Raw genomic sequence first — 13,295 nt, 5'->3', positions numbered from 1 at the left:
TCTTTGCCTGCAGCATAGTCACATCCCAGCCATTATCTTGTCTGTAAAGTGGGGAAGTGCCTCGTATGACTATTTTCTCTCCTATCAGGGATACTAGAACAGGAAGTCCACTGCCTTCCTCCATAGTTTGTACGGGCAGTCATGGTACTCAGAATTTCACATCTGCACAACATCTTTGAGAGATAGTCTCGAGTGCCATGGACAGTTTTCCTGTAGCAAAGAGATTTTCACCTAGAATAATTATGATAAATACCTGTTTCATGAAGCTGGAATGTTGATTTTCAAAAAGACAGAACATCTTGTGACCTCTTTTATTCTGTAATGGCAGTAGGAACAGACCCTGTTTATATCATAAGAAGTGGGAGCACCTGACTGTTCGTGCATTTTTCATAGTAAAATATTACCAGTGTGTTGTTTAAGTGCATAGGATGATTATGTATACGCTTTCACCAGTCAAAGGTGGAGGCGTTTCTTTAACCAAGGTTTTAAGAGCCAGGAAAGACATTCCTTTTTCCAGTACAGTCTGAGGGCATTCAAAGGGCTGTGGCCCCAGCTTCTGTGTTTGCTAATCTTGTTTCACACTTGAGCTCTGTTGATCTCATCACTGACTCTGTCACTTAGTTGTGTGAGCTGAAGGTTGCAGGAGTAGGCTTAGTTTCTCAGGATTTCAGAGCACTGCCCTGGGGCCTTGCAGTGCTGCATGTTCTAGTCTTACCCCCAAAACATCTCAGTGCTTAGGAAGGCCTTTATAGCTTTTTTTATCAGAAAAGCTTTATGGCATTCTTGCCAGAATGGGCAAGAAAATTTTGTCCAGTACATTTGTTTTCAGGCTGGTTAAGACGTTTTTATGACTATTTATCATTTTCTCAGGTTCTTTCCATTCTCTCTTTTTTGCTTAGCTGTCTTCTGAGCATTTGACAGAGAGATGTTCCTATTACAATCAGGTTTTTTCCCCTCTAAATGTCAATCCTGTCTTTTATCACAGTTTGTATTATGTGCACAGAAACATCAAATGGAGACTGTGTGCATTTGCACACAGATTCTTCAGCAACTAATCCCAGAAATGGATTCTTTTTTGTAGGGGTGCCAAGCCAGTGGCTGTAAAAATTCTTAAGAACGAGAGTAATGATCCAGCTGTAAAGGATGAATTACTGAGAGAAGCAAATGTAATGCAGCAACTGGATAACCCATATATTGTCCGAATGATAGGCATATGTGAAGCTGAGGCCTGGATGTTAGTAATGGAAATGGCTGAACTTGGGCCATTGAACAAATTTTTGCAAAAAAATAGGTATGTAAGCTTTGATTCTGTTTCACAGGATTTATCCAAAGGGGGAAAAAATATACAGGTCCTTTTTTTTTTTTTTCTTTAAGAGCAATTTTAAATTTACATGTTGTTAATGTAATAATTAGTTATTGTAGTCACTCTTCACTGGGACATGATTATCTTGTACATGTCTCCTAAGTGTCAAAAATTTCTGGTAAAATAGTGCATTTTGAATAAATGGAAGAATTTTCAGATGTTCTTCAATTGCTCATTTATTGGTATGACCACACATCATCTTGCTCAGTTTATTCTTATGCTGCTGTTCCAATTAAAGCATAGCTAAACATAAGTGGATAAGGTTTGTAGTATGATGTGGGGAAGTTCATAATAAAGATTTATATTTGAACTCCATGAAAAGTGATGAAAATGAACTCCTGACCTCTTAAAAATTCAATTATGATTTGCAGACATGTCACGGAGAAGAATATAACAGAGCTGGTACATCAGGTTTCCATGGGGATGAAATACCTGGAGGAGAATAACTTTGTTCATAGAGATCTGGCTGCAAGGAACGTGCTATTAGTCACCCAACATTATGCCAAAATTAGTGACTTTGGACTTTCTAAAGCTCTTAGTGCCGATGAAAATTATTATAAGGTAAGGTTTACGCAAGAGATGAAAGTAGCATAGTTTAAAAAGGTTATTTTTGGCTGTTTTAAAAAGTTGAAAATTGCAAATAATGTGTATCATCCATAATTTTATAGCCTGATAGTAGATCACTAATTTTCAAAATGCATGATCAACATGTATGTGTAGAGATGTGTAGGGAGGAAAAAGCTAGTCCCTTCTTCGTTTATTTGCTTACTTCTTTCATTTACTTTGGGTAAACTTGTCATTAAAAGATTGAAATTTATGGTGGAAATGGGATACCTCTGTATATAAAAGAGGGAAAATGTCTACTGCAGACATGAACTTTTGGGCACTTACAGTTTTTACCATGTCCAAGGAAAATTTAGGCTGGCGCACTGTATTATTGACTAACAGAACTGAGTTTGGTGAGTTTTTTGAAAGAACGCCATTGGTAAATAATATTTTGATCTAAGTAAAATTTGTTTAGCTTGGTTTTAAATGCATTGGATCTCTGTACAGGTAAAGGAGCTGAAATAACTGCCACATGTAGTAAGGTAAAAACATCCGTGGGAGACAAAGGCTCTGATCGTGTCTGCATCTTTTTTTCTGACACATTGCTCTCACAGTTCAAATTATCTCTTCCTTCTGCCTTTTCCCTTTCATCAGCTGTTTAAAACTAATAAACCAGACCATGAAACGCTGCAGAGGAGGGACAAGCACATACTCCCTTCTGATGACCATCCTATGGGAATAGGAACTGCTGCCAGGAAAGGCAGTAACATCTTAGATCACTGCCACTAGTCTAGCCATAGCTGCTTGTTAGAGGTTTGGGAATTGGTATCAAAGGCCCATTCCCTTTACAGCTCCACAAAATGCAGTGGAGTTCTTTCACTAGATCCAGCACTGTGCTGGAATAGCTTGTCACTTGCATTGTCATAGCACAGTGTTATGGAATAATTTAATCAAACTGCAGTCTTCCACAAGGTGGTTGCTGTGCTTTGAAATGAAGCATCTACTTCAAGTAATAATGAACCTCAGTGTAGCTGGGTGTGTGTCTCCTACCCTCTGTGGAGAGTCTAGATGAAAAATCTTACTTTTAAAGAGCAGCTTTAAATTAAATGCCACTAAAAACATGACTCCAGGCCATTTAGCTAAGCTTTGCTTTACCGTAAATTTTGTTTCAGTGCATTATTTTGAACGTGGAAGATTAGGAACAATTTTGTAACACTTATGAAGAAGCTGCTACCCATTATCTCTAAAGCCAACTGCATCAGAAATGTTATGGTGCTTAGTACAAATGTGTGCAAATCTAAGTTAACTTGGCTTGGATGAATTCTGGTGTTGTTTACTACTTATTGCTGTCTCTAGCCTTTTTCCTTTCTGTTATGACTTATTTTAGGCACAAAGTCATGGAAAATGGCCCGTCAAGTGGTATGCTCCAGAATGCATGAATTTCTACAAATTTTCTAGCAAAAGTGATGTCTGGAGCTTTGGGGTTTTAATGTGGGAAGCTTTCTCTTATGGGCAAAAACCATATAAGGTGAGTAGTTCTATCTGGCAATTTTTTTTCTGTAAAAATTTAGAGCAAATTTGAACCAATGCCTTTTGCTACCTAAAAAAGGATTATTGCAGGTCAAAGCAGGCCTTAGCGCCCCATCTGTTGCAAAAAAATGAGTCAAAGAATAGCCCAAAAATCAACTCCAGGCCTCTGTTTGTTTTTATACTAACGTGTGTGCTGTAAACATTTGTGATGCAAATGACTGTTGTGGTCACCCTGTTCCAGGGAATGAAAGGTGGTGAAGTTGCACAGATGATTGAAAGAGGAGAAAGAATGGAACGTCCTGAAGTCTGTCCAACAGAAGTCTATGATCTAATGAAATTGTGTTGGACATACAAGTGAGTGTGATGTGATGCTCTCTCTTGTCACAGAAGTATGTTTTAATCTATTTAGTTAATAGCCAGAAAGGGTGGAGCGGGAAGGGTATTTCAAAATACATCATTTCAGCTGATGTTTACCTTACAACTTCCAAAACTAAGGAGTCTGTTGCACTTTAAAGTCAAAATTATTTGAGTTATTGAGTGTACTACAGGCAGCTGATTTTGCACAACTGCTTTAGCTGGAACAGCTAAATACAAAAAATAAGAGTATCATATAAACCAAGTCATTCCACAAAAGGTCAGTCTGATGTATTTTTAAAAGAAAGTTTGAAATTAAGCAAATATTTTTGCTTCACTTTGTATTGTATTTTGTCTTATTTTCATTGCCAAGACTTTTTCTTTACTGAATTTTTGAAATCATATTGCCAAATTGTTCATTCTATTCCTCAATAATTAATTGTTTTGACCTATTTTTCTCTTCTCTCATTTCTGAATATACTCAGATTGGATCCCACAATGACTTCCTACTAGTAAGAGGCGACACATCTTTTCCGATCATACCCAATATGTCAGAAACATTTTTTCTGATTGATAACAATTCAGAAGTTAGAATTATGAAATATAGAGAAGAAAAAAAAAAGAAAGATTACTACATTGCAAAAATGTATTTAAAATGTTTTATGATTGGTTATTTGAAATTATTTTGTGTAAGTTACTTTTAGCTGTAGGAAGGGCTCCATAAAGCACCCAAAGTCTACTGTAATGTCACTTATTCTTCCAATTCACCATCTGGAGAATACGTGTGTCCAGCCAAGGTCTCTGGACTCCATTTAAGGAGCTGTGGTACTTCACTTCTAGGTACCTTGCTTCTTTGTCAGTTTTATTTACCCCTAGAACTCTAGAAAGAAGGTGGAGCCATAAAATAATTTCTGTATTTTGGTTTGACTCAAAGAATGCTGTAGCAGTTCTAGAGTGAAAGAGATCATTTAGTGACCGTGAAATGGTGGAGTTCAAGATCCTTAGGGTGGCAAAGAGGGCGCTCAGGAAGATCACTGACCTGGGTTTCAGGAGAGAAGACTTCAGCCTCCTCAGGGACCTGCTTGATAGAGTACCGTGGGAGAAAGTCCTGGAGAGAAAAGGGGCCCAAGAAAGCTGGTTAATATTCAAGGATCACCTCCTCCAAGCTCATGAGCAGTGCATCCCAACAAAGAGGAAGTTGAGAAAAACGCCAGGAGGCCTGCATGGGTGAGCAAGGAGCTACTGGACAAAATCAAACACTGAAAGGAGGCCTACAGAGGGTGGAAGCAAGGACAGGTAGCCTGGGAAGAATACAGAGAGATTGTCTGAGCAACCAGGGATCAGGTTAGGAAAGCTAAAGCCTTGATAGAATTAAATCTGGCCAGGGACATCAAGGGCAACAAGAAAAGCTTCTGTAGGTACTTTGGTGATAAAAGGAGGACTAGAGAAAATGTGGGCCCTCTCCAGGAGGAAATGGGAGACCTGATTACCCAGGATATGGAGAAGCCTGAGGTACTCAGCAACTTCCTTGCCTCAGCCTTCACTGGCAAGTGCTCTAGATGTCGAAGTCGCAGAAGGTAAAGGCAGGGACTGGGAGAATGAAGGAACCGCCCACTGTAGGAGAAGATCAGGTTCAACACCATCTAAAGAACCTGAAGATGCACAAGTCCATGGGACCTGATGAGGTGCATCTGCGGGTCCTGAGGGAACTGGCAGATGAAGTTGCTAAGCCACTATCCATCATATTTGAGAAGTCAAGGCAGTTCAGTGAAGTTCCCACTGAATGGAAAAGGGGAAACATAGCCCCCATTTTTCAAAAGGGAAAAAAGGAAAACCCATGAACTGTGGCCCAGTCAGTCTCACTTCCGTGTCCAGCAAGATCATGGAGCAGATCCTACTGGAAACTGTGCTAAAGCACATGGGGAAAAAAGAAGTCATTGGTGACAGCCAGCTTGGCTTCACTAAGGGCAAATTGTGCCTGCCAAATTTGGTGGCCTTCTATGACAGCATTACAGTATTGGTGGATAAGGGAAGAGCAACTGATGTCATCTACCTGGACTTGTCCAAAGCATTTGACACTGTTACACATGACATCCTTGTCTCTATATTGGAGAGACGTGGATTTGACAAATGGACCACTTGGTGGATAAGGAACTGGCTGGATGGTCGCACTGAAAGAGTTGCGGTCAACGGCTTGATGTCCAAGTGGAGACCAGTGACGACTGGCATTCCTCAGGGGTCAGTATTGGGACTGGTGCTGTTTAACATCTTTGTTGGCGACATGGACAGTGGGATCGAGTGCACCCTCAGCAAGTTTGCAGGTGACACCAAGCTGTGTGGTGTGGTCAACACGCTGGAGGGAAGGGATGCCATTCAGAGGGACCTTGACAGGATGGAGAGGTGGGCCTGTGAGAACCTCATGAAGTTCAACAAGGCCAAGTGCAAGGTCCTGCACGTGGGTCGGGGCAATCCCAAGCACAAGTACACGCTGGGCAGATTGAGAGCAGCCCTGAGGAGAAGGACTTGTGGATGTTGGTTGATGAGAAGCTCAACATGAGCCGGCAATGTTTGCTGGCAGCCCAGAAAGCCAACCGTATCCTGGGCTGCATCCAAAGAAGTGTGGCCAGCAGGTCGAGGGAAGTGATTCTGCCCCTCTACTCTGCCCTCGTGAGACCCCACCTGGAATACTGTGTTCAGCTCTGAAGTACCCAGCACAAGAAAGACATGGAGTGAGTCCAGAGGAGGGCCAAGAAGATGATCCGAGGGCTGGAGCACCTCTCCTATGAAGACAGGCTGAGAGAGTTGGGCTTGTTCAGCCCAGAGAAGAAAGGGCTCCAGGGAGACCTTCTATCAGCCTTCCAGTACCTAAAGGGACCTACAAGAAAGCTGGAGAGGGACTTTTTGCAAGGGGATGTATTGATAGGACAAGGGGCAATGGCTTTAAACTGAAAGAGGGAAGATTTAGATTAGATATAAGGAAAAAATATTTTACAATGAGGGTGGTGAAACACTGGAACAGGTTGCCCAGAGAAGTTGTGGATGCCCCATCCCTGGAAGTGTTCAAGGCCAGGTTGGGTGAGGCTTTAAGCAGCTCGATCTAGTCGAAGGTGTCCCTGCCTATGGCAGGAGGGTTGGAACTAGCTGATCTTTAAGGTCCCTTCCAACCCAAGCCATTCTATGATTCTATGATTTTTTTGTTATGATTAATAAGCATATCATAAAGCATGCTGCTTTTTATTTGTCTGTACTCAAATATCTTTAATAGCAGAAAGGAGAAAATGTAAAAAGACGGCTCAAGTCAGGCAGTGTAAGTATCTCAATACGAAATGTATTATTGTGAGGTCTTGTTGTCAGTTTAATTTTCTCCCAAATCAACAAAGAGTTGCAGATATAGAGGAAAGAAAGACAGTACAGCCATATAGTGTGTGCATAGGCTCCTCTCAGTGGTGCTAAGCCACTCTGTATGACTGTAGTACCCATTGTAAGGCAGATATTGCACTGTAAATATTCTTTTCTCTAGTTTATTACTGAAGTAAATGAAGTAGAAAATGAAGTGGAGCTGATTTACCATTCCTTTCTTGTAGTACCTCCACCAATCACAAAGTAACAGGCAGGATAGTAAATCCACTGACTGGATGTTCTGTAGTGACAAGTGCCACTTGATATTTGTTTTGTAGCATCATTTTGGTAGCCTTAAAATATTGTGAGCAGCTTTAAAAGAGCTACCACTGAGGTAAAGTCCCAAGCATTACTATGCCCACACTTTTCCAGCTTCCTCCTTCCTACACAGTGATACTTGTCATCTTTCCACAGTGTTGATGACCGACCAGGATTTGTGGCAGTCGAGCTGAGATTACGTAACTACTATTACGACATTTCCCACTAACAGTGTGAAGAACAGCAGCTTCCTTGCCTCCAGCCAGCACCCTCTGAGAAGCAGTTCAGTTTCCAAAACCAAGTGACTTTGATTTTTGTACTGCCGCTTTCACCCTGCGAAGCTCAGAGCTAAGCCCTGTGTCTGTGGGGGTGCCTTTTCTTGCCTTCTGCGCAATATCCAGCCCCGAAATAGAGTGTTGGAAGTGGAGAGGCCCCAAAGCAAGCAGCAAGGACGTCAGAGCAGATGCTTATACTTTTGCTACATTCCATTTCGTCTTATTTACAGCTTCATTGGCATTGCATGTTGCGGTTATGTAAAACCTATTTAATGTCTTTCAGCCCTCTTCCTCTCTTGTATGTCAATGTGAATTGGAATTTAGATTCTTGTTATTAATATTCTTAGCCCTCAAATGCATTAAGAGTTGTTCCAGCCTTCCCCTCCCCAAGGACAAATAGCATAAACGTTTCTCGCTGTGAAGGAAATTCACTGTGAAAGTGTGTCAGTTGCTTTGACTGACAGCGTGTTTGATTTTACCCCCAAGCCCCTTTAAAACCAAATCGTATTCTTCTCAGTAGTAAAGTAGGCAGAGGGGAGCTGGGAGGTGTGAGCTTCTAACATCATCATCTCCTTTAAATGTGACCGACTTCTCTTGTTGCTCATCTCATGTGGAAGCCCAGCTGTCCCTCAGGGAGCTATTTTTTCCCTGGTGAAACCTGGGAACTCAGGGGCTTGCTCTCATCTTGGAACAAAAGGTATCAGCAGCTAAGACAATGATTCTGGGTTTTAACACAAGCTCCATCACTGCATTCCTGAAAAGACAGCTGCACAGTGAAAGGTGACGGAGCAGCACCTTTCTTTCTCTGTGCTGTTTCAGCTTTCTCCAGAGATATCTCTTCCATGTATTTCTTTGGGTATACCAAATTTCCTTGTGTTATGTTTTGAGCAGCAATCGTTTCTATCTTTTTCAAATCTTTCTTGAAAAGCATTTGTGAGAATTCACCACAGCTTATTGCCTCTAAAGCTAAGTTTCACTCCTAGCTCAAATGTTTTAAAACAGGCATGTGGACACCAAGTTTACTTTTGTCTGCTCTTTAGTATTTCTCCTGTTATTAATCCCTGTGAGCATCTCAGGAAAAGGTATTTGTCTTACCACTCTTTTGTAATGCTCCATGTATCTCCATTAATGTGCAAGTTTAGCAATGGTAAAAACAAATAATGTAAGAACTTCTGTTTCTGTTTTCACTCTTATGCTTTGTTTGCTTGATGTAATTTTAAATATTATAGATATCAAAATTTCTATCACTTATTCCTCACAAGCAGCTACTTTACTGGCATTTACGTATATCTCAGGAGTCTACATACATTGCATCTACTAGATATAGACATTTTAGAAGAATATAAAGAATAAGATTTAGAGTTCGATATATTTATTGCATATGACTAGTTAGAACATACATGTTTAATTGTTGTGTGAACTGGGTATTCTTAGAGATGCAGTGATTTTTTTTTTCTCTAGCAAAGAAATTGGGCATTTTCAGTGAGAAAGTGTGAAATAATTTTGATAAAAGAGATAACTATAAACAAATGTAGAAGTTACTGCAACATTTTTATTTCTCTTCACTAAGTTTATGGTCTATTTTTCAAAAAATACCAGACTATTTTTGGTAGTTTAATCTTGGGTGTTCAGTGCAAGACACTTCAGAAAGCACATGCTACTGAAAGATACTGAGTGCAATAGACCATGTTTCAAATGTGACCAAACATGACATATTGAAGATGATTTAATTTTTGTTTTATTTTTAAGAAACATTTTTCTACAAGAACAGCTCGTGTAGAAGTTAGCCATAGTTATATGTAGGTGTTTTGTTGTTTTAATCTTGTTGCAGAGAAATTGTTAGCTCTACATGTACAATTAGTACATTCATGGGGATATTAATTATAAACAAATTGCACAAATCTCTACTAGCCAGCGAGTGACAGTACTCAATTTCCCAGAGAAATATATATATATATATATAGATGGATATCTCTCTGAGATACCTCTCTCTATCTTTCTCACTCTCTCTCTCTCCTCTGGAAAGTGTTATCTGATGCAACAAAACTGGAGGAATATTTCTTCCCCTCTCTTCTGAGTGAATGTCACTTTCTGGTGTTACTTGATTATTTTTAACTTCACTATTATGTAATAAAAGTTTATAATGAGAATATAAAGTGTTTCAAAATAAATGGATTAGGTTTTAAAATTGAAATTAAAGACACTGTTTTACAAAATACGCTGTGTTAACAAGTGTCCTGGTTTCAGCTGGGACAGAGTTAGTTTTTCATTTTAGCAGCTAGAAGAGCTCTGTGTTTTGGATTTAGTTCGGGATTTGTTATGAGAAGAATGTCGACAGGGCACTGATGTTTATAGTTGGCACTGAGACATCAAGGACTCTTCAGCTTCTCATGTTTTGCCAAGGAGCAGGAGCACAAGAGGCTGAGGGGGGAGCATGGCAGGACGAAGGGTCCACAACTGCCCTTATGATTTGAACTTAGACTTAGGATTGAGGGCCAAACTGGCCAATAAAGTGTTCCATATCGTGCAACACCATGCCCAGTATATAGATGAGGGTTAACAGGAAAGAAGGGCTTTTGCTTTTCCGAGGGCTCTCATTGTGGAACTCGGAATGCTGTCTCTCTCTTGCTCCCTTTCAGGCCTTTCGCTTATCTGGAATTGCAGTGTCGGAACTTATCTATTTTGGGATCATTAGTTCAGGACAGGACAGGCCTCGGTCAGCGGGTGCTGAGCAATTACACTGTGTATCACATGTTTGTGTATATTATTATCATTATACATATATATGTAGTCATATATTAGTAGTAGTATTAAATTGTTCTTATCTCAGTGCACAGATCTCTCCCTTTTCCCCTTTAATTCTCTTCCCATCCCCTGGGAGTGGGGGAGAGTGAGCGAGCGGCTGTGTGGCGTTAGTTGCCAGCCAGCCTAAACCGTTTCTTAAAAATGCTGATGCTGTGCAGAGTGTGTATATTGACTGAATTACTGTGATTGTTGTGGAAGATTGAGATTCCTCTATTGACTCTGAAAGGTACCTGACACAACAGATAAGCCCACTGAAGCCTGGGCTGCTTTTGCAGCTATTTGGGGCTAGCAGGAAAATCTCCCAAAATGTACATGTTGTTATTACACCAAGGCCTTTCCAAGATGCTGCTTTTCAACAATACTGTGCTGGATCTGGAAGGTTAGAGCTGTCAGGAGCTGGTGCAGCGTATCAGCTATCCACGGATTTCTGCATTACAGGTATCAGGTATAGAGCATTTAAGTCATGTTATGCCATGTGGAGCCTCCCTCAAAGGCACAGGCAACTGTTCTAGGTGTTCTGACAGAACAGCAGAGACCTTAGTCTTTCATTTATCCTTTGCTGCAAGCTCAAGTCCTCAGAAAAGCAGAGGCTCGATGGGACTGAATGTGAATCTGAAAAATCAACAGCAAAGGCCGAAGGGGAGACAACTCTTCAAGCCTTTACTTGCCTTTGTGGGGGGATCAGTCAATGACTGACTGTTGCCGTACTACTGTGGTTGTTTTCCTGCAGAGCAAATCTGGCCTTAATTGTTCTACCTTCCCACTTGTGTGACTGCACCATCAACTGATACGAAGAGGCTTTTGTCTTTTGGCTGTCTGGATTTGGTTGTCTTTATTTTCAGATTGACTCCTATCAGAAATGCCATTTGGCTGTTGTAGCCCCACAATTAATTGTCACAGCGGAGTTAAGGGGTAGCAATATGCAGCGTGGAGGAAGGGAAGGCTGGTGTGAGTGACTCGGAGAAGAAGGAGCAGGTGAGAACATGTTAAATTTCTGTGAAGAAAAACACAGCGTAACTGCAGCTTTGGTTAGGGCTCGTATCTACAAAATCATGGAGTTTTTTCAGAGAACGGGGGATCATGCACCTTTTCCCAAAAAAAAACCACCCAAACTTGTTAAAAACCCTGGGACAATCTCCAGGTGCTTCGAACTCTATGCAAAAAGGGGACTTTTAACCAGGCAATGGAAAATACCTGTAGTTTTCACACCTGAAATCAGGACAGTCTGAACTGCGGGCGTGGTAAAGACCTGCCCTGAGAGTAGCCTGCGCCCGCCGAGCCGTGCGCGCAGGGCTCCGCGCAGCCGGGCCGTACGCGCAGGGCTCCGCGCAGCCGGGCCGTGCGCGGCCCGGCCCTGCCAGGAGATGGCGGTGCTGGAACGCTGTTGGACCGAGGCACTCGTCCGAGCACTTCTGTCCCTCTCCCTTCCGCCCCGGCTGTGGGTGTGCCTGTGGCGTGTGGAGGGAACTCGTTCATCCATTTTCTGCTTGCTGTGAGGCAAGGTTCCATGCGAGGACAAATCGTCAATGATTTGTGTCGTGGCTGGTTTTATATGGCTAGCTGTGGATGATTAACGGAGACTTCTGAGACTCTGTGTCCCCATGTCTTTTAAGTGATACCAGCAGTGGGGGATAGCAGGCAGAAGATGCAGAAAGATACCGAATGTGTCCCGCACAAGCGTAGAAGGGAGTGAGGGTGGCATCTGGGTTGAATAGTACAGGGGAACATCAAGCCAGCAGTTGTAATTACCAGCCCTAAGTTTAGTGAGGACAGAAAGCCTGTAAGTCATGCAGAAAAAGAAGAAGAAGAAAAAAAAAAAAAAAAGAGAAACAAAAAATGCACTGTCTGGTTCTTGACAGTGAAGAAAAACAGCAGTGAAGTGAAACAATATCGGACTTAAAGTGATCCCAGATTCAGATGGAAAAGAGCCACTTCAAGAGTCACTACCACCAGTCCCCAGCACTGTGTTCCAGTGCTACACGCCATGGTGCGATGTGAGACAGTGGCACAACCACACTTGGGCTCCGGTTCTCTCCGCCGGGGCAGCTTACAGGGTCGGTGATAGCAGAGGATGCTTGTAGGGCTGATGGGCAAGACTCAACAGCCCAATGCCTCCTGCGGTGACTATGGGCAGCTGGGGACTGAGACCCAAACACCTTTAGCAGGGCAGCTAGGTGACCCGTGAAGGTTTGCAGCTGGAAAAGGAGGGGAGGAATGAGGGTGGAGCTTGCAGTGACTATCAGAAAGACCAAGTGTGTGGGGAAAGAAATCATCTCCTATTAGATTGATTAATAGTGCTGGAAAAAAGAGACAAGCCTATGGCATACGTGTCTTCTCTCAGGGTTGCATTACACCATGGATTCCTGTGAAACAAAAGTCAGAGCGATGTAGTGCAAACCCGACTGAAAACAACAGTCCTCCAACTAACCACAGGTCTCTGAAGCCAGGCTAGCACTGCGCATCAACCTCCAAATGGATATTTTTTCTTTTCTATTATATACGTGTTAATTGAAGTGAATACCCACTGTGTTCCTTGGCATATAATTAACTTTGCACCAAGTATAACCACTACTTCCCTGAGGCAGTGGAGACGTGCACATTTCTCGGTAACCAGAGAAGCAGAGGAAACAAGAGGCAGCTGGGGAAGGCGTTACACTGCTGTCCATTAAAATTCATAACTTCAAATGTGAACAGCACCTGAATGACCAGTCCGGTATAAACGTGCACAGGTCATTAACTCTCCACATCTGTCTACCATCGCAAAT

The 13,295-nt window shown here is 41.9% G+C and overlaps 1 protein-coding gene across 2 annotated transcripts in view; it reads left to right on the top strand.

Annotated features, from left to right (window-relative positions):
• The window catches only part of SYK (spleen associated tyrosine kinase), a 34,680-nt gene extending 26,173 nt beyond the window's left edge, over nt 1–8,507 (top strand). For both annotated transcript variants that reach the window (XM_086628931.1, XM_086628930.1), the window contains 5 exons: nt 1,082–1,291; nt 1,735–1,924; nt 3,297–3,437; nt 3,681–3,793; nt 7,607–8,507. In XM_086628931.1, the coding sequence (XP_086485057.1) occupies nt 1,082–1,291; nt 1,735–1,924; nt 3,297–3,437; nt 3,681–3,793; nt 7,607–7,679 (727 nt within the window). In that variant the 3' untranslated portion in view covers nt 7,680–8,507. The remainder of the gene's footprint in view (nt 1–1,081; nt 1,292–1,734; nt 1,925–3,296; nt 3,438–3,680; nt 3,794–7,606) is intronic.
• Nucleotides 8,508–13,295: the final 4,788 nt, after the last annotated feature.

Source organism: Tauraco erythrolophus, chromosome Z, assembly GCF_009769465.1.
Source record: "Tauraco erythrolophus isolate bTauEry1 chromosome Z, bTauEry1.pri, whole genome shotgun sequence".
In the NCBI taxonomy this organism is placed as follows: Eukaryota; Metazoa; Chordata; class Aves; order Musophagiformes; family Musophagidae; genus Tauraco; species Tauraco erythrolophus.
Note: the sequence above shows the minus strand (reverse complement) of the source record. Positions and strands in the feature narration are given on the sequence as shown.